Consider the following 19,634-nt stretch of genomic DNA (forward strand, 5'->3'; position numbering starts at 1 on the left):
CTGAAAGCTCAATGCTCTGCCAGAAGATTTGGGAGGTTTGGTAGATCTTAGCGCACTGCCACTCTGTTCATAAGCAAGAAGAAACCTGGTTCATCGCGTTTGGTGAACAACTCATCTCCTGATTGCCGCACAAGCACAGGGTGCTCTACTACTTTGTCATCGTGAACACCAGTGGCACGACGAAGAATTGCACAACGAGAAGTGAACGACGAGAGTAGAAGTGGATGTTTGCAGAAAATTCGTTATCAGTCAACGAACAGCTAGCTTGTCCTTTTCTACGCTGCCAACTTTGTTCCTTGGTAGTGATCGAGGCGGCTGCGACTTGCTCAACACGCGAGTGCTTACCGTCCCCCTTGAACAGATGGATTGATTGCCAGCCCAATCGCTGGAAAACGCCGGAAAACTGCTTGCCTCTGCAGGCATTGCCAGAGAGTGATCCCGATCACTCTTCCTTCTCATCCTCATTGTCATACCTGCCCAACCGTCCAAGCGGGCTCACCATGAAAACATCCTCCCATCTGCCGCTAGCAGCCTTCCCATCCCAGTCGCCACCGCTGTACAGAGGTAGACGCAATTTGCCTGTGCAGTGCTCGTCGATGAAGCGGCAGACCTTCTGCATATCGCCCACAGTGAAGTCGTCCATGAACCACAGCATTGTGCGGGGGACGTCTGCAGGGCTCAGGCGCTCAGCATCGAGAGATGCTGCGGGCTCAATGGAGGCTCCCCGCGTATTCTTCCGCCAGGGCAGAGATTGTGATGGTGTAGGAGATGCACCGGCTTTCTTGCTATCATCGGTCGGTATCTTGGATTGCTTTCGGATCGAAACAGTTGCTCTGGGGGTTGACAGTGACTGAGGGTCGTCTTGGGGGATTTTCGATTGTCTTCGCTTGGATGCCGACGTCGAGGATCTGGGCAGGGAAGCTTTTGTTGTTGGTGTTGATTCATGTCTGGATGCTAGACTTTGAGTCAGCCAAGGATTGATCAACCATCGTCAGTTGGGAAAAGGAAGGACTTACAGCGTCGTCGTTTCTCACTGGTCATTTCAGACGGCTCGACCAGACTGTCCCTCTTCCTCTTTGCTGAGTGTCTTGCGGCGGCAGGAGTTGTGACTTGAGGCTTGGTCTCATTTGATTGACCCTCTTCCTCGCCATTTGCATCCCCTCGCGCCATGGGCCCAAGTAGCGCAGCATTTACACTCTCATCATTTACGTACCCGCAGTAGTCTGTCAAGACGTCCGGCGCATCAGCGCGCATTTTCACCACTGGCTCCCAAGAAACATCTTCTCCCTCGCTCGTATATCCAAGCCATTGCACCAGTACTTGCCATTGGCCCCGAACACGTCGGTGGCGTAGCAGACGAAAGGGATGGTAAAGCTCTCCAATTCCTAGAACGTCTTGGCGCGTCTTGCCCGGAAAGCTGGCCCAGTAGTCGGATAGCAAAGTCGGTCGATGCTCCTGGACATCCCATTCGGAAACATCTAGGCGGGAGCCTTTGGCGATTACGGTAAGGGTCACGAGCGCGGTTTCGGGATCAAGGGTATGCGCTACGATTTTGCTGATCGCGTCATAGGGAATGTCTGCCAGAAGTTTTGGGCGTCAATAAGGGCGCAATAGAATGGGATTGGGAACGCATGGGGAGAATGAGAGAGCTAGGCAGAGAGACTTTGGCAGTTGGAAATTCTTCTTACCTTGCTTCGCAAGCTTCGACGAGGGTCTACCTCGAGGCATGACTACAGGCGGAGAAGAATTTGAATGCTAGTATTGAGCAGACACAAGCAAAGAACGGAGTCGTGATCGGAGAGCAAGCAGGATGCTGCGGGAAAGTTGCGCTGCCAATGAGTTGATCGCGTGTGGGACGCGTTCGCGTCTGGCAAGGTAAGGTACCTAAGGTAGCACTGCGTCAATATTTTTTCGGATCCGGGGGCCCGGCTCCGATGTGGACCCCTCTGGCTGGCACCCGATCGCTGCGGCCGCTCTGCGAATTTCCCCTCCCAGTCCGCGGTGATGAACAGGTACTCGTCTATGAAGAAAGTTCTCCATGGGGTATAGCTAATTAGCAGGTTTCTATCGGTGCATGGGTCAAAACTGGTCTCGTTCTGCATGGGCTTGGGGCCGTTACTCGCGGCGATACCGGCGTGACGGTGTGGTCAAGGGCCGAAGCCCGCAGCACGGCATCAGCCCCGGGAAAGAACAATCTCGACTAGAGGCATCGTTGCATGCAACTGAAATTGAGATAATCCGCAGAACTAGGCAAGCTCGAGTTACCTCGTCAAGAATATTCACTTTGAAGCCTCAGGCCCGCCCAGCGTTCGTAGGTGAGCTGCAAATGACTTGTCAATGTTGATGTATGCATATCTATGTAATAATCTATCTATACTCTACGCGAGGGCGAACATCTGCAATTTGTATGCTGAAGTGTTTGCACTCGCCGTGCAGACTGTGTCTATGATGCTCGCCTCGTCCGTTTATCATCTATCTGTGTAGTCTCTATGATCTATTGGAGGAGAATGTCGTGTGTCTCGTCTGATCGCGTCAGGCCCGTCTATTTCATCGTCTATTCGTAGGCCCATCCAATTCGGAGAAGCTTGTAGCCACTCTCATCCCCTCGTCCAATTCCGCTCCGTTTTAGCAATTCTTCTGATTGCAGGATGGCAAGCCTCTTGCTATCTGACCGCTTGGGGCTGTCGCTAGCCGTGAAGGCAGCCTCGACGCTGTCACTGACGCCGTTGAAGCGACCGTTGCGCCGCACTGTGACAAGGAGCCAGAACACGCCAGAATCTGCGAGTAGACAAGTCGCACAGTCACGCAGCCAGAGAGCGTGCTCTGGCGCGTAAATGACATCGGTCGCGATGATGATGTCGGCGGGAACATGGAGCGGTGCATCTAGGACAGGTGCTGCCCAGTCGAGAGCGGCGGTCTGTACGTGGGCGGGCTTGGCTGTCGCGAAGTTGAGGGCAACATTGGCGCGCAAGTTCTCAAGCACAGCCGGGTGGTAATCAGTTGCCACGATGGTCGGACTAGATGCTCCCAAGTGAGGCAGCATTTTGCCGAGCATGAGACTCACAAGCCCCGTGCCGGCGCCGAGTTCAATGATGCGTGGCGAAATACCCAGTTCAGGTTGGAAAAGACCAAAGCGCTCCGGCGAGGCACACATGATGTCCGACAGGACGATGGAGGCGCCCCAGCTCTGGAGACCGACATCGTCCGGATCGGCCGAGTTTGTACCCGCTAACCTGTCGTTGAGTCGGATGGTGACTGGAACACTTGCTGATGGTGGTTTGGGGAGCGCGAGTTGGAATGCGAAATCGCGCGTGTAATCCTGGTCCTTCTCGTCCGAGGCATCATCGTCTGGTGGGGCGGCGAAGAAAGATTCGAGGACGCAAGAAGCCTGGTCCAGTGCGTTTTGACAAGCGTCCTGGGATTCGAAGCAAGAAAGAGTCTCGGCTCTGGCGATGAAGCCAGTCAACCAGCGCTCGGCGCAATTGCGCTCAAAGACGTCGACCTTGAGAGCGGCTACGTGGTGGTCTAGGCCGTCAATCTCCTCATGATCATCGTCTGTCTCCGACACGTAGCCAGAGTCGGCGAGAGATGAATCGTGATGAGCAAACTTTTGTGTCTCGGGGCTAAGCTGAAAGGCGACGGACACGGCCAAGGGGCAGTAGATGACAGACAGGTTCTGTAGGGCGGCGGCGATATCGGCTTCGGTGAGCTGGTCCAAAGTGCGCAAAGGCGGAAGACTGCTTGAGGGCGGCAGCGGATGCGCAGCGGGGCTCATGGGTCGCGACTCGCCTCACTACGCGGAGGCTGCAAGCGAAAATTGTGCTACTCGACGATACTTCATGGACGGAGAGAAGCATCAAATCGCGAGTGAGTTTGTATCCCTCATGGTTTGAGATGAAGCAACCTAGGGTAGGTCTTAGCTTAATGAAAAAGGATAACGACCGCAGGGTTCCGAGTCCCCTATCTTAGCGTGTCTGACACGAGCATGGCAGACCCGCTTTTGTCTAAATGAGGGCATCGTGAAAAATTGTTTTAGTAGCCCTATCCTTGGACTGTTGGACCTTGCCACCTTGGGAGTCGGGACCTGCGCAGCTGGAGCAGAACTTAGCGGTAGCCTCAGGTTAGACGGGTAGGTAGGTGGGTCGGGGCCCTCTGTTCCGGCGATTCCCGTCAAGGAACAATCTCCCGGCTACCTCCATAAGGTAATCAAAGAGAATCCAAATCGTACCCCAGATCAGCCCGCCCCATATGTGCTAAGAAATGCCGGAAATCACTCCTATGATAAGAGTGCTGGCAAATACCGCAGTGAAGGAGTTTGGTGTTTTCGATGCCGCCCGTCCAGACCTGCCAACCACCGGCCCATTGGTGTTTTCGATGCCGCCCGTCCAGACCTGCCAACCACCGGCCCATTGCCCTGGGGGAGAAAACCATGAAAGGCGGCAATTTCCATTTCCTCCAAACAAGTCTCTTCGCACGTGATGAGTCAGGACCCAGACCCACCTGTCTCCAGTACTCCGTACCTTGGTATGTATTTGCACACCCCAGACGGGAGGCTCAGTCCAAGTCCACGCATCCACCAACTAATAGCACCTCATTATCCAATTTGAGACTGGTTGGCTGGATGCTCATCTTGACCCAACTTGACGACGTTTTCATGGGGCCTGGCTGGGGCCGGAAGGGACCGAGCCTAGCTGCCGAGGCACGGAGTACGTAGACAGCGCCCGGTCACAGCTCCGTCCAAACCGTCAGCTTTTCTATCATGAAGACCGTCCAGTGACCTAGCCTACCACTGCCATTTTCTCCAAGCTTCACAGTGCTAGACCCCGATAGATCGAGTCCATAGTCTCTCTACTTCGGATACCAACCTTGACGCAAAGCTCAAGTCTAGAGTTTCTGGGCCACTCCTATTGACATGCAGAAAGGGGTTCCTAAACAGGGTCTTGATGTTGCAGGGCTGCTCACACCCTTTCTCCCGCGTCCGGCAATCCATCATACCTCACCCTACAAAAGTAATTATCTTGCAAGGATACAATGGATACCCGACTATCCTACGTTCAATACATCTTTCCCCAACTAGCTGATTACCAGCATAGTAATGCCGGTTTCTGATGTGGCACACCCTGGATCCAATTACGGTAATTGAAGCACGTTGAGCGCGCGTCCCTTTTGGACGCGCTCATGGCGCGATATCGTCAATGACCGTCCTACAGTGAGACTTCACCTCCATCCTGATTTCTATTTCTTTAAAATCATCGTTAATCGCCATCCGTACCTTACTTGTTCTTATTCTTCAAACCTTAGTTCATCCATTTCTTACCTTCTTATTCCGACATCTTTACCATGGGACGCGGAAGGCGTGCGTCGCCTCCGAAACTCCCACCACGGTCTCTTTCGCTTACTCCAGATTCCAATGTCCCCTCAACTTCCAAAGCTTCAAACCCGCATAAGACCATCAAAAGATGTTCCGACACCATGTTCGAGCTTTGGTGTTGCTCTAGGAAGAGGGCTTTCAGGGCGTGGCTTCTATTGGTTCTTGGGAATTCCTCCTCGAGTGGAAGTTCTTACGGACCCGCAAAGAGGACGCTTAATGGATGCATACTCTGCCAGAAGAGACCTACCAAAGCTGTATATGCCCTTCGTTCGACTTACCATCTATAAGTGTGTGAATACTAACATAAGTACGACGCCAAAAAGGGGTACGTTGAAACGAGACCGGTCTTTCCAGGGGTGAGGAAGAAGGAAGCAAAGAGGCAATATGGCCATCGATTGGCCATTGTTGCTTTCCATCGAAGGGCTACCAGAGACCGTCTATTGCAGGGGTTGGACGTAAGCCACCTATGTGGACAAACTAACTGTATCAACCCTGGGCATTTGGTTGTCGAGTCGAACGCTGACAATCATGCGAGGAAACGGTGCCGCGCTGCTGTAAGTATTCACTAATCTTATTTTGTCTTGATTTGCACTCGAAAGTTGATCAGAAGTCAGCTTACATTCACTATTATCGGAGACAAGGCACGCAGGAAAAGCTGGAAAGGCTGGAAAGGCTGGGAAGGCTGGCAAACCCGGGAAGGGAGAAAAGGCTGGAGGGGCTGGAAAGGCTGGGAAAGGAAAGGGAAGGAGGCTTCCGATGTCAAGCCCAAGTTTCAAGCAGTCCCGACTTTCGCCTGTACCCATGAACCAAGATGTGTGAAGTTCGTGGAGGAAGAATACATGTATTAGTTGCTGGAGTCTGGCGGTCACCGCTTTCACTTTTTGCAGATGCAAGTTGCATCTTCCTTTGTACAATGATATAGGGTAGTGGTTTCATCAGCGTAGAGATAGCTCAATTTGGGAAAGACCTAGAAAGTGTATGGAGATCAAGCCTCCTGATTTCGAGAACGCAAACATTACTGAGACTTGATAATCAGCAATGGCTGGAAGTCGGCACCGCACATACTGTTTGCAGGTAAGCGGCGTAGTGGCGTAGTGGCGTAGCTACTAGAACGAGCCGTTAAGGCTTTAACATCCTTTCTTTGTTGTACCGAGTTTAGGAAGGCAGATAGCATCCTGGGACTACTTGAGTCAATCCCGAGACCGTTTGTGCATGGCAGTGAATCTAAGATTCAAGAATGAGGAGCTGGAAGCAGAATTGGACTTCGAATTGACCATTCTCACGTGGTATCATCACCATGCGTTTACAGGAGGGAATATTGCCTTTGGTTGGAGTTTGAACGTGCTTGAGACATTTATATAAGGCATAGGCCATGTCATCCTGCTGGTAGGTAGCATGGGCGTTGGCCTATCCAACGTATGCGACGAAAGACTTCACCTTCCCTCAATATTGAAGTTCATTTCAGCCCTTGACCACGTGGAGAGGAATCAAGATCAACTTAGAGTCTAGAGTCTTACTTGACAAAATCATGATACAAGACAAGAAATTGCAGAAAGATGCTCTTGTAAGCGAGTTTTAGGCTTCTATTCAAAAGTTCAAAATCAAGCCAGAAGAGCGTCTCAGACTTTGCCGTAAGATCGCAATAGGAGCATTGACGTGGATTGTAGAGAACGATTGTATATTGAAAAAAGGTGCAAACCGGTGTACATCGCGGTGATTATGTGGCCGGGTCACGCAATATGCTATGAGTCCATGGACGGTTGAAGCCATCGCGACAGACTTCGGATATCAATGCGAACTTTTGAGTTATTGCGTGACAGCACATCGGGGCAACAACACCCACCAGACCAGGAGTGTTGGCACAAGATGCCTGGTAGTAACAAGAATTGTCCTGAGCTATGTGATCTGCGGCAAGACCCATCAATACGATACCAGGAAGAACATGGAGGTAGGACATTCCGATGACGAAGTGGCGAGTCTCTATGGAGTCTGTTCCTGAACCCTGTGGATTATCGTGCCTAGATTACCAAAGCTACCGAGGGATCAAATGTGAGATGTGCGGTATCAGTTTGGATAGGAAGAAACCATGTGTTTGGAGCTTTGGCCATGGCTCCGTCCGATAGAAAGACTTTACATCTGAAGTGAATGTCGAGAGCCAAATGAGGGTGACTAAGCACGCTTAATGACAGTCACTAAGAAAGTCTTTTGGCATAAAAGAAGTGTACTGCAAACGAAAGACTCGGTCTAGTGGCAGACTGAAGTCAAAAAACGAGTGCTGAACGCGTTGCTGAGCACGTGCTCGCGAGGCAAAATGACGGGGCATCATATTTTGGGTTTAACAGACGAAGCTTCAGCTCAGATGACCACCAATTTGCTTTAATGAGGCGCGACATCAAACCAATTCCGTTTGGAATCCAGGCCGAGCGTCGACGAAAGATGCTAATACCACAAGCTTAGCCTACGTGTGTTTGGGAACGTGGATTCAGAGCAGGTGTGTCAGACGTAAGTTCAGAAACCCAACAGCCCCCAGAACCCAATACCAGAAGCCATCAAGTACCGTGAAAACATGCAAAAGCACCCGTTATTTTTCATCATTTTAGATATGCGTGCCGAGCCTGGCCGTGGACTGCGGAAGTGGTGCTGCACGTGTGTAAAAGATGTCGCGTCGTTGGGAAAGCAGCATGGGCTTTCAAGAGTCTCTACGAGCGTACCGTCAAGAATAAGTGATATGTCTGTAGGAAATCTAGCTTCTTCAAGCGATCATTTGTCCATCATTATTCGCACGACTGAACAAGGATACCGCGGCGTTTCGCAGCCCTGTGCATACTTCAGGCTATAGTTTACTTTCATGGTAAAGGTCCACGAAACAAGGAAGCCTGGTTGATACCCGATCGCCTTTGGACACAGGCGGTTTCTATGGTTCAGGGAAGGAAAGCAGGGCTGATAGATTTGTCGATGTCGTTCAGTATTTAAACCCCATTCTTCACTGAGGCTGCTCCCGAAGTGTTTGCATGCCTTACACAAGTGCCAGATCGAATTACACAATTGTTTCAATCATAATGGGCTCTATGAAATCATCTCTGGTGTGTCTAGGGGCACTTATCGTCCTAATCATCGCTACCCCTATAGACGAAACTTCAACCCCAGCTGTCTCTGCTCGCGCTGAGGCTACCGTCTTCATGTGTGACGACACCCGCTTCAGAGGCCGCTGCCGAACCGACGTCCTTCAGACAGGATCCTGCTGTGAGTTTTTCTCCCAGACTAAGCGCTTATCTCGAGGCTCGATCAGTCGCTATAAGCATTTTACTTATAGAAGAGCTGTGTACAGATGATGTCCCGGAGAGCTTCATTGACCGCATCAGCTCTATCCGTAATAATGATAGGAATAAAGACACTTGCACTTGGTATCGGTAAGTGTGAACCTTGAGAAAAGGAGTATTACTTAGAACCTTCTTGACTGAGAAAGGCATTTCTTATTTATAGGGAGCGGCAATGTCGAGGGGAGTCCTATCGTAACCAGGATGATGATAATTTAGCTGACGGTAATGGCCACTTCAACGATGCTATCCGAAGTTATGAGTGTAAGAGAAAGTAAATAGTATTAAATAGTATTAAAATTACGGAATACTTTTTAATATTTAAATAACTAATAAGACGTTCATTTAAAAAACAAGAGAAATATATTTATTGATAACTATTTTTTAACTTTTTATATACTTAACTTTATTTAATTATATTTAAAAAGAGAGCTCTTTATAATATTAAAATAAAGTAATATGAACTCTTCTAGTTTATAAATATAAAATATTATATTTAAAATAATTGAATTACTTATAAGTTTATATAATATAATATGCGTTTTATTATAAATTAATAGTCTAAATAAATTGCTTTTTAACACGGGGTCTTTTAATAATATATACTAACTTAATATCCCTTTAGGGTCGGCCCGCCTTATTAGGGGCTAACTTCGCCCTATAAGCAAGCTAGTCTATGAGGGTTAATATCGAGTTTTTATTATATACATTACTTAATAAACTTTATAACTAATAACAACCGGCCATAGTTATTAACGTTAATATAGTTCAAACCGTTATTAATAACATAATATATTAATCGCCTTCTAAATAACTAAAAACTCCCTCTTATTTTTTGCCCTATTTAATAACTTTAAAATATCTCTTTTCGTTTTTTTTAATTTACTCTTACGCTACGATTTTAGAATATAAATAATATTTTAAAGTCGGTTAGGTATTTTAAAGTTCTAATCGTAGTATATAAGTTACGTGCTAATAAGGGTAATACTTATATTAATATACTTATTTTAGATCTTTTAATTAATAGTATCTAATCCGTATTCCTTAAGATAACCTTATTATAATTCGGGGTTTTTTAGGATAATACTTATAAGATCGAACTTCTAGTTGTTAAAGAAGCCCTAGGGATTGATAATCTCTAGGTATCTTAGTATTTTGATAATATATATTTAAAATAAACGATTCGATAATAATAGTAATAAATAGTAAAGAAAGCGTTTTTTAATTTTAATAAAAGAAACGAGGTAACGAATATATAATACATAAAAGTTAATATATATGAGATATTAGTACTTATAGAGGTCGGTATTATTATTAATAATAGCGACGAAGGTATTTCTAATATTACTGTTATAAACTATTATTACTTAGAGGGGCTGCGAACTTACCTAAGTACGTAAATAAGCTTATAAAATAGTAGCGTCCCGCGCCTAATATCGCTATTAATCCGTAATTATAAACTTTATAAGAGGTAAAGTTTAAAAAAGAAATAAAAGAAAATCATAAAAAATAATCTAACGAGATAGTATAAGTATTTATTAATACTATATATTAATACTGTATAACTAATATTGAGAACCGCCTGAGCAACTAGTAAAAGTAGAAGTATAAAATAAATACTAATTTAATATAATATATTTAGAATCGAGTTTTAAATTATTAAAATAGTTTTAAAAGCCATTAATTACTAAGATTTAGATATTTTAATAAAGCATTTTTTAAAAATATAATAATAATAATAAGGGCACCTTGCCTATCCCGACCTATATAACGGTTTTTATATTAGATTTATTATATTATATTAAGCGCGTACTTAGAGTATATTATACGTACTATATTATATATTTCTTTTTAAGTCTAATCTTATTAAAATCGAATTTTCATACTTAAAAAGCTAAAAAAAGAAAACTACTATTTAATAATAATAACGTAATTATATAATAGGCGGGCTATTATAACGAGCGGGCTATTATAGCGAACGGGCTAGTTTTTAGTACCCTTTTATTATTTATATAAATTACTTAAGCTATAAAATATATAATTAATCAAAACTACTTATTAATCTCTTTTTTAAAGGTTTTTTAACGTACTTAATATATTCATATATAATATCTAGTATTTTTATAATTTTTATAATATTGTTTATATAACTTACTCCCCTCTATATAAATATGTTCTTAACGTATACTTTTATTTTTAATATTAATAAAACTCTTTTTTATTCTAATTATATTAGCTTTAATAATATTAAATAAGTTTTTAAAATATAATTAAGCTTTTTTAATCTTATAATATTTATTTAATATTCTATCTATTATATAAAGCCTATAGTACTTAAATTCAATAAAGATTATTTTATATACTAATTTCTCAATACTTCTAGTTTAAAATATAATAATTTTATATAAATAAGTTAATAAGCTATATTAAAAATTATAAATCCGGTTTTTAATAAAAGAGAGCTTTATATAGTATTATATTATATAATTAGTATTTATAAGTCCCAGGAGCCTTAGTTATTTAGGTATAAATTACTTAGTATTAATATTTTTAACTTAGGATTAAGGCAAAAATTCATTATTTTAGGTTAAAAAAATAGCTTTAACTTATTTCAAGCTATTTTATATATTTTTATACTTATTAAAATAAAAAGACTATTTTTAAAATAAAAGAAAATGGTTTTAATAATATACGTAATCTATATATATATATATTATTTTTTTAACTTTTATATTATATAGAGTTTTTAACCCCCCGATAGAATCATTTACCAGGGCCGTATTATATATTATATATTAGGGAAAACTAAGTATATTACGCTCTATACCTAATTATTAACTAAAACTCCTAACCTTTTACCGCCCGTTTAGAGAGCGAGCTATACCCACTTTAATATATATAATACCTCTTAATACTAGTTTATATAAGTAGCTAAATCCTATATTATATACTCTTTCTTATTAAAAGTTAAGGGACCCTTTATATAGTCCCTTATATCTATAATATAGCCCGTATTAGAGGGATTTTTAGCTCTATAAAATATAATTTCTAAACCGGCATTAATATACTAAATCTTAGTATCTATACCGGCCCGATTATTTATAGCGTTCGTACTATTACTTAGCTAGATTTTATACTATTAAAAAGTACTATACTACTCCTTAAGTATATTTATATTAATTATAATAGCTAAGGCATTAAGGGGGCCTAAGAATTTATTAAGCCCTAGAGGGGGGGACCTATTAAGGGATATTTTTAAAAAGTCTTAGCCCGCTAGTTATTAACTATATACTAAGAGAATAAGTTCTTATTAAAGTAATATTTTAATTAGTAAACCTCTTAATTAATTATCTAACTAGTTATCTAAATAGTATTTTATATATTAATAAATTTATTTAATAGATTTATTTAATAAATTTATTTAGTAAGTTCGTTTAATAAGTTTATTTAATAAGTTTATTTAATAAATTTATTTAGTTTAAATAGAGAGTAGTTTTAAATAATATTAAAAATAATAAAAATAAAAAATTTATAAACTCTAATATAAAGAGTAATAAATATTAACCTTTTAACCCTTTCTCTAAAAACCTCTACGTTATTATTAAAGTTTAGAACTTTTATAATTAAGGGCTACTTCTAACTTTTATAGCTAACCTCTACTATTAACCTTTTAGCTAGCGCTACTATATAAAAAGTAGCTTACTTATTTTAAATTAAATAGTAGTTTTTATATCGAAATTACTATATTATATTAAGCGCATACTTAGGTATATTATACATATTATATAATTAAAAAGTATACTGTATTATATAATTTCTTTTAAAAACATAATCCCGTTAAAGTTAATTTTTTGCGCCTATAAAGCTAAAAAAAACCATTATATATAGAGCTTTTAATAAATTAAAAAGCTAATATTAAGAAGCTAAAGTTTATATAATAAATAAAAAAGTTTTTTAACTTCCTACCCCTCGTTCCCTAAAGCCCCGTTTACTACGCTAGGTATAGTTAAGGGGCCCCGAGAGGAAAGACTAGCCCCGCTACTTTAATTATTTAATATGTATAGCGGGGTTTTTTTTAATACTTAATAAAGAACTAGCTAATAATTATTTATTTATAAAACTTATCCTTAGGGATTAAGGTGTTATAGTATTTTAATTTTATAAAAAAATATAAGTCTAGTAGTTTATTAGAGTAGCTATTATATTTATGAATAATTATAACTATAAATTATTATTAATTAAAATATCAATACTTATAAAACTAGTTAAGTAGTTATAATATTATAATTTATAAAATATAGGATATTTAATTATTATACTACTTTTTATAACGCACTGATTACTATTATTATATACTAAAATAAAGTAATTATATTATATTATTTATAAACTATACTTACTTTTTATAAACTTTATAACGCTTTTAAAGGTTAATTTTATTATACTACGTTTTTTTTTAAAAAAATATTTTTTAAAAAAAAGATTTATATAAAAAAATAAAAAAATTAACTTATACCTATATACGCTAAATATAAGTCTATATATATTTTTATAGTATACTTAGCGCTCGCTTATTATATTATTATTATTATTAAATTATTACGACTTAATTAGGGCTACCTAGCTAACTATAAACTTATTTTAAAATACTTAACGCTACCTTTTTTAGGGTACTTAATATAGTACTTTTTAATATTAACTACGTATACCTACGCGTACCTAGGCAATTTTTATACTATATAAAGTACTTTTTAAAATACTTAAGCCGGCCCTAGGGCCCTCGTAGCGCTTGCTCTAGGGTACTTAGGGCGGTTCTTAGACATTGACAGTGTCTATTCCAAAGCACTAGTGGCCCTGTTCTATATATTTGATACAATACTCTTGAAAAAACCCCTCTATAAAGCTTTTTATATTAAAAATAACAAACTCCTCATCCTATTCTTATTAAATATAAACTTAAAAAACCTCGTTCGTATTACTATAATTCTTTTATCACTACATTATATCTCTCTTTTTAATAATATTTATATACTTATTATAAAAAGTTCCAAAGTTTAGTTTTAAATTCGTTTTATAAAAGCTCTAAGTACTTCGTTTGTATACTTTATTGTTGACTTACGTATTGAGTTCGTTCCCTTTTTCTTTTCCTTTTATATTTTTGTGTTAAAAACTTCTGTCAAGATATTATATTGTAATATATATAAGATAAAACTCCCCTATCTAATATAAAACGCTCTATCCAGCTTTTTATTATTTTATTTCGTTCTTTGTACCCTAGAAAGGTGTAAACATACCTATCTCTTATACTTATTCCAAGTCCAAATCAATATATTACCTAATACTTATTACGTAGTTCAGTTTTTATTTCCCGAATAATCCTATTTATCCTTATTAAGTTCTCTTCTAGGGTACCTAGGCCCTCTAGCTGCTTTTTATACTACTTAGGGCTTCGTTTTAAGTTATTAAGGCCGGCCCCAGGGCCCTCGTAGCGCTTGCTCTAGGGTACTTGGGGCCGTCTTGGGGAGTTGGTGGCGCCTGTTCTAGGGTACCTGGTGTACCTGTTCTAGGGTACCTGGGGCCGTCTTGGGGAGCTCCGTGGCGCTTATTCTATAGCACCCGGTACGCCTGCTCTAGGGTACTTGGGGACTTGCTCTAGGGTACCTGGGGACCTATTTTAGGGTACTTGGGGCGGTCCTGGGGAGTTGGTGGCGCTTGTTCTAGGGTACTTAGGTATCTGTTTTAGGGTACTTAGGACTATCTTGGGGTACTTACCGTACTTATTTAGAGGTACTTATTGCGCTTATTTTAGGGTACTTAATAGTATCTTTTTTAGGGTACTTAGAGCTTTTTAAAAGCGCTCGTAGTACTTATTTTAGGGTACTTAAAGTGGCTCTAGTATACTTAGAGACCGCTAGCTTTATACTATTTATTTTAGGGTACTTAGGTACTACGTAATATTTTTAGTTATACTAGCTATTTTTTATTTTAAAGTACTTAGTAACGTAATATAGTACTTAGCTATTTTAGGAGCGCCCGGGCGGTTATTATTATTATTATTATTACTATTAAAGCTAGCGAGATATTTCGTATTTTTATAACCCATAGTTATTAAAGTTTATAAAAAATCGAAATAAAAGGGCTTATTTTTAGTAAATTATAATAATAAGGCTATTTTATTATTTATAAAACCTTTTTATATATTTAAGTTATTTATAAAAGATTTAACGCTCGTATTAAAATTATAATTTATAAAATATTATTATTTATTTTGAGAGTAGTAGAGGAATTACTTACTAAGATGCTAAGCTAGAGCTTATTTATATTTATTTATATATGCGGAGGTATCGTTGCGTTTTAGTATAGATTTTAATTTAGAGGCGTTTTAGTTATTATTTAGTAAATAATAATATTATAATATTACCTAGTTAAATAGTTATAAAAACTAATTATTTAAATAAGCGGTTTTTTTATACTAAGTTTAATTATTATTATGATAAGGTTATTAATAAAGTAAAACTAACCTATTTTATGACGGTTTAAACTTAGTTTACGTTCTTTATTAGTAAGTAAATAATTTAATACTTATTAAATTTTATTTTAGTATAATAAAAGAGCTAATATTAAAGGATTAAAAGCGATATTATTATAAACGCTTAGCTACTATAAGCTAGTTATTTTTATAATAATTTTTTAGTACTTTTAGCTTTAAATTTTAAGGGACTAAAGGATCGATAGGTTATATTTTTATAGTTTATGTTTATATTAAAAATTAAAATTAAGGGGACTTTTACTTTTTATTTTATTAAAGATTTCTATTTTTATAAGCCCCTTTAAAATACTTATATTATAATTTAATAAATATACTGCCTAGCTAAACTCTTTATTTAATAATATTTTTAATCCAGGTTAGCTTATAAAGGATTTTAAAACTAGAAATTAGATATAAATTTAGTCCCGCTTTATTAAATAAGTAAAAAATAATAAGAATAGTAGTATTTTACTAGTACTAAAGCTCTTATTTATTTTATACCTCTTATATTTTTATAATATTAAATTAGAGTTAAGCTTAATAAGGTCTTTTATTTTTACTAATTTTATTAAGCCTGTTCTTTTAGCTATAGTTTTGTTAGATAGTAAATAGGGATAATAAGAATTTTATTAATTTATTTATATGCGTTATTAATTAAATAACGAGGTATTTAGTTACTTTAAAAGAGTTATAGTTATTTCCGCTATTTACTTGCGCTTAGTTAAATTTTTATTTTAATATTTAGAGTACTAGGTAGAAATTATATTACGTTAATATTATTTTCTAGCTATCGTAATATTATATTTTAATTAAATAGTTAGATTTTTTTATTTATATTAGTTCTAAATTAGTTATTAACTATATACTAAATAACCAAAGCTTATTAAGGGCGTTAGAACCTAAGTATTAGAAACTTTTAGCTAGTTACTTAGCTAATAGCGACCTATTCTTAAGCTATTTATTTAAAACTTAACGTACTTAATTTTTAGAGTTAATCCTTATCCCGAAATTATAGATTTATTTTACTAACTTTTTTATTTATATTATTTTATTAACTAAAAGCTATTTATTTTAGAGACTTATTATGGTTATAAGTATAACTTAGTATAAGAATTATTTTTTTATGGATTTTTAAAGGACGTTAAGAACGTATTAGATTTAATAAAAGTGCTAAGCTCTTTTAATTATTAAACTTTAGTTTTAAATAAACCGATTTTAAGGTAATAAATTATTAAAAAAAGAGAATTTTACTTAGGGCCCCTGCTATTATTTTTACATTTAGTTATATTACTACGTAAAACTTATATTTAAGTACTAGAATATTAACTAGCTTCTTTTTTATTATACGGTATAAGTACCTTTTAAAATAGAACTTTTTATAATTTAGGATTAATTAATTTATATTTAACTACTGTTTATATAGAACTTTTTTTTTTAATCCTTTAAGTTTTTATTAAAGTATTTATTATTATTATTAAGATTTATATTAAAAGCCGCTTTATTTGGGCTTATGCCTAGGCTTTATTATTAATTTTTATATTTGCTTATTTTTAACGTATTATTTTTATACTAAGGGCGAGGTATAAGTAAGTTATTTAAGTACTATTTATTTTTAAGGTTAGTATATTTAGTAAGTAAGTTATTATATAGTCCTTAGCGGATTCTAATTTCTATAGCTACTATCTTATTATTAAAATATACTAATACTTTTTATAATATTTAATAAGTAACTATTTTAGTACTTTAACCTCGCGTTTAGTTTATCCCGTATCGCTAGTTTTACTTACTAAAAATAGCTTATTAGTATTAATATATTCGAATACTTATATTTAACTAAGTAATAAGGGCTTTTATATATTTAAAGTTTAAAAATAGATAAAGGTAAAAAATAGCCTCCGAGTCCTTAATTATTTACTTTACTTTATAAAACTAAGCTTAATACTACTATTCTAAGGAAACTTTAGTAGAAACTAGTTATTAAAAAGTTTAATTAGTTTTTACTCCTATGCGCATATTTAATAATTGATTTATATATTAGAACTGCTACGAGCTTTTATTAAAGTTTTTTTAGCTTTATTTTATATATGTATAGTTTACCTTTTTTGGGTCTAACCCTATATATTCTTATTTAAATTTATTTAAGAATATTAAAATTAGTTAATAATATGCTAAAGCTTTTACTTATGTTTATTTTTATTATATATAGGGTTTAATACCTAAATACTTATATATAAAGTTAACTTCTTAGTCCGTATTTTAAAACGGGTCGTTAATAATTATTATGCTAGTATTTTTATAGAGTGCGTACCTTAGCCTACTAAAGGGTATTATATAATAAGTTATAATACTTTTTGAGAAGAGCTACGTTTTTAAAGCTTTTATTTTTAATAGTAAGCTAATATTAGCTTATACTAGCGAAGTACCTTAGTTACGAGAGCTAAGTAATTTACTAAACGTAAGTTTAGTTATAAGCGCTTCCCTTTTAATAATTTTACGTATTATTTAACCCTTTTTTTAAAGTACTTTTTATTTTTTAATTATTTTACTTATATACTATTAGTTTCTAGTTAATATTTAGTTTTAAAAGAAATATACTTCTTATTTAGAGTAGTATTCCTAAATTACTTAACTTATTAAAGGAGCTTTATAAAAGCTTAATATTTAACTATACGAGGCTCTTACTTTCTATAGCGTCCCGTTCTAGGGAACTTAGAAAGTACCGTATTAAAAGTATTTTTTATAAATTATAACTCGGGCCTAGGGCTAGATTTTAAATTTAAGCTATTATTACTTTACTTACTATTACTAGGGTAATCCCTATTAGTTTCTTTTTTTCTACTTATTAATATATTTAAGTTTAGTGGGTATTCTTACCTAATTTAAGGTTAATTTATAAAAAATTTAGGAGTTTTATAGTAAGAGTCCCTCTAGATCCTAGTGCGAGATATTAATTATTATATAAAAGAAGCTCTAGGAGGGTCCGCTACTATTTTTAAGGGCTTATATATACCGTGGGGCTTTAAAACTAAGTAGTGCTTAAAGATTAAAATAATGCTCAAATAAGTATACTTATTAAAATACTAGCGAGCGTAATATATATTTAAAAATTTAATAATTTATTAAATTCTATAATTTATATTACTTATTATATTTTGCTACGTTCTTTATTAATATTAGAACTAAAAAATCTATTATTAAAAGTTTTAATTATTTACTTATACTATTTAAAAAAGACGTTATATAAATAGAGTTTAGTTTTTTTTAGTAGGCGCCCCGTTCTCATAATAGGGGCTAGTACTAAGAGGGGAGGCTTACAAAAAGCTTCTTTTACTTACTAAAATAATAGTTAAGTATATTTATAAAGGGTTATAGAGCAATAATTTAATAATAATCTTTTTACTAGTTTACTAACAGAGACTTTATTATAATTTTTATTTTCTTTAAATAACCGAGTTTAGATAATTTTCTAGCCCTAAGTAGTAGTTATTTACTTCTCTAAGCTAGTCCGAAAGCCTTATTAAACTATTTAATTAGTAATAATAACGAGTAATATATATAAAGGGTAGGGATATAATTAATATAAGCTAATAACTTGCGCTTACTAAGGATTCCTTATTAAAAAATAATAATTATAATACTTTATCCTTAGTATAATAGAGTTTAATAAAATTACCTAGGCCTTCTAACTAAAGGAGAACTCGCTAGTTTTATTAATATAATGTGCGTGCGGCTTAGAATATTTAAAAGTATTATAAACTTATTATTACCTTAAACTTTTATTAGCTTAAGCTAATAATCTTTTTAAAAAGCTAGCGTATTACTAAAGTAATACGGGCTATTTAGCAGGTTAAGGTCTCGTTCGTTATTATAATTAAGTAAATAAATTACTTTACTAACTAAGAACGGCTATATACTACTACTTATAAAATTAAAAAAGAGCTCTTAATTTATTAATCCTTATTATATCTAGACCTAGTGAGTTTCTTTATATTAAGTTAAATTAAGTTATAAGCTCTACCCCTAGTAATACCCTTTTATTAATTTTTTTAAGTTTTAGCTTTGCGATTATACTCCTCTTAGAGCCTAAGTACTTTAATTTTTTATAAGGTGCTAAACGAGTTAAAAAATAATATTATCCGATCCTTAGTTAGTATAGTTTATAGTTAAGACTATAATAGTATCTAATTATCTTTAATCCTCTAATTTTTATTCTCAATAAATGAAAACATCCTTGGCAAATGCTTTCGCAGTAGTTAGTCTTCAATAAATCCAAGAATTTTATTTCTAATAATTAAATACTAATGCCCTGACTATCCTTATTAATTATTATAGCAGTCCTAAAAACTAATAAAATAAAACTATACATCCTATTCTATTATTCTATATTAATATATTTAAATAAAGGCCTGCCTAGAGT

At 36.1% G+C, this 19,634-nt stretch overlaps 3 protein-coding genes across 3 annotated transcripts; 1 reads left to right on the forward strand and 2 right to left on the reverse strand.

Moving 5' to 3' along the window:
- Positions 1-291: 291 nt before the first annotated feature.
- HER10_EVM0012279 (uncharacterized protein) lies at positions 292-1,810 on the reverse strand. Its single transcript, XM_035481677.1, has 3 exons — positions 1,689-1,810; positions 1,017-1,577; positions 292-954 (listed from the first exon to the last, which is right to left on the reverse strand). Exons 1-3 carry the CDS (start codon positions 1,726-1,728, stop codon positions 443-445), a joined length of 1,113 nt encoding a protein of 370 aa, XP_035334473.1. The 5' UTR covers positions 1,729-1,810; the 3' UTR covers positions 292-442.
- Positions 1,811-2,554: 744 nt separating this feature from the next.
- Positions 2,555-3,939, reverse strand: HER10_EVM0005459 (methyltransferase domain-containing protein; the record flags this gene model as incomplete). Its single annotated transcript, XM_035475075.1, has 1 exon — positions 2,555-3,939. The coding sequence occupies exon 1, from the start codon at positions 3,773-3,775 to the stop codon at positions 2,555-2,557; it is 1,221 nt and encodes a 406-aa protein (XP_035333987.1). The 5' UTR covers positions 3,776-3,939.
- Positions 3,940-8,430: 4,491 nt separating this feature from the next.
- HER10_EVM0000233 (uncharacterized protein) lies at positions 8,431-8,966 on the forward strand (the record flags this gene model as incomplete). Its single annotated transcript, XM_035470026.1, has 3 exons — positions 8,431-8,578; positions 8,700-8,781; positions 8,855-8,966. The coding sequence occupies 3 exons, from the start codon at positions 8,431-8,433 to the stop codon at positions 8,964-8,966; spliced, it is 342 nt and encodes a 113-aa protein (XP_035333640.1).
- Positions 8,967-19,634: the final 10,668 nt, after the last annotated feature.

The sequence above is a fragment of the Colletotrichum scovillei genome (assembly GCF_011075155.1).
Source record: "Colletotrichum scovillei strain TJNH1 chromosome Unknown Contig00005, whole genome shotgun sequence".
Taxonomy (NCBI): domain Eukaryota; kingdom Fungi; phylum Ascomycota; class Sordariomycetes; order Glomerellales; family Glomerellaceae; genus Colletotrichum; species Colletotrichum scovillei.

Bases quoted from the DNA above. Each gene is read 5' to 3' on its own strand.
- HER10_EVM0012279 (XM_035481677.1), bottom strand. From the start codon at position 1,728: ATGCCTCGAGGTAGACCCTCGTCGAAGCTTGCGAAGCAAG. The intron at 1,578-1,688 runs GTAAGAAGAATT...AACTTCTGGCAG, and splicing joins GTCGAAGCTTGCGAAGCAAG to ACATTCCCTATGACGCGATC. The intron at 955-1,016 runs GTAAGTCCTTCC...CTCAAAGTCTAG, and splicing joins CAGTGAGAAACGACGACGCT to CATCCAGACATGAATCAACA.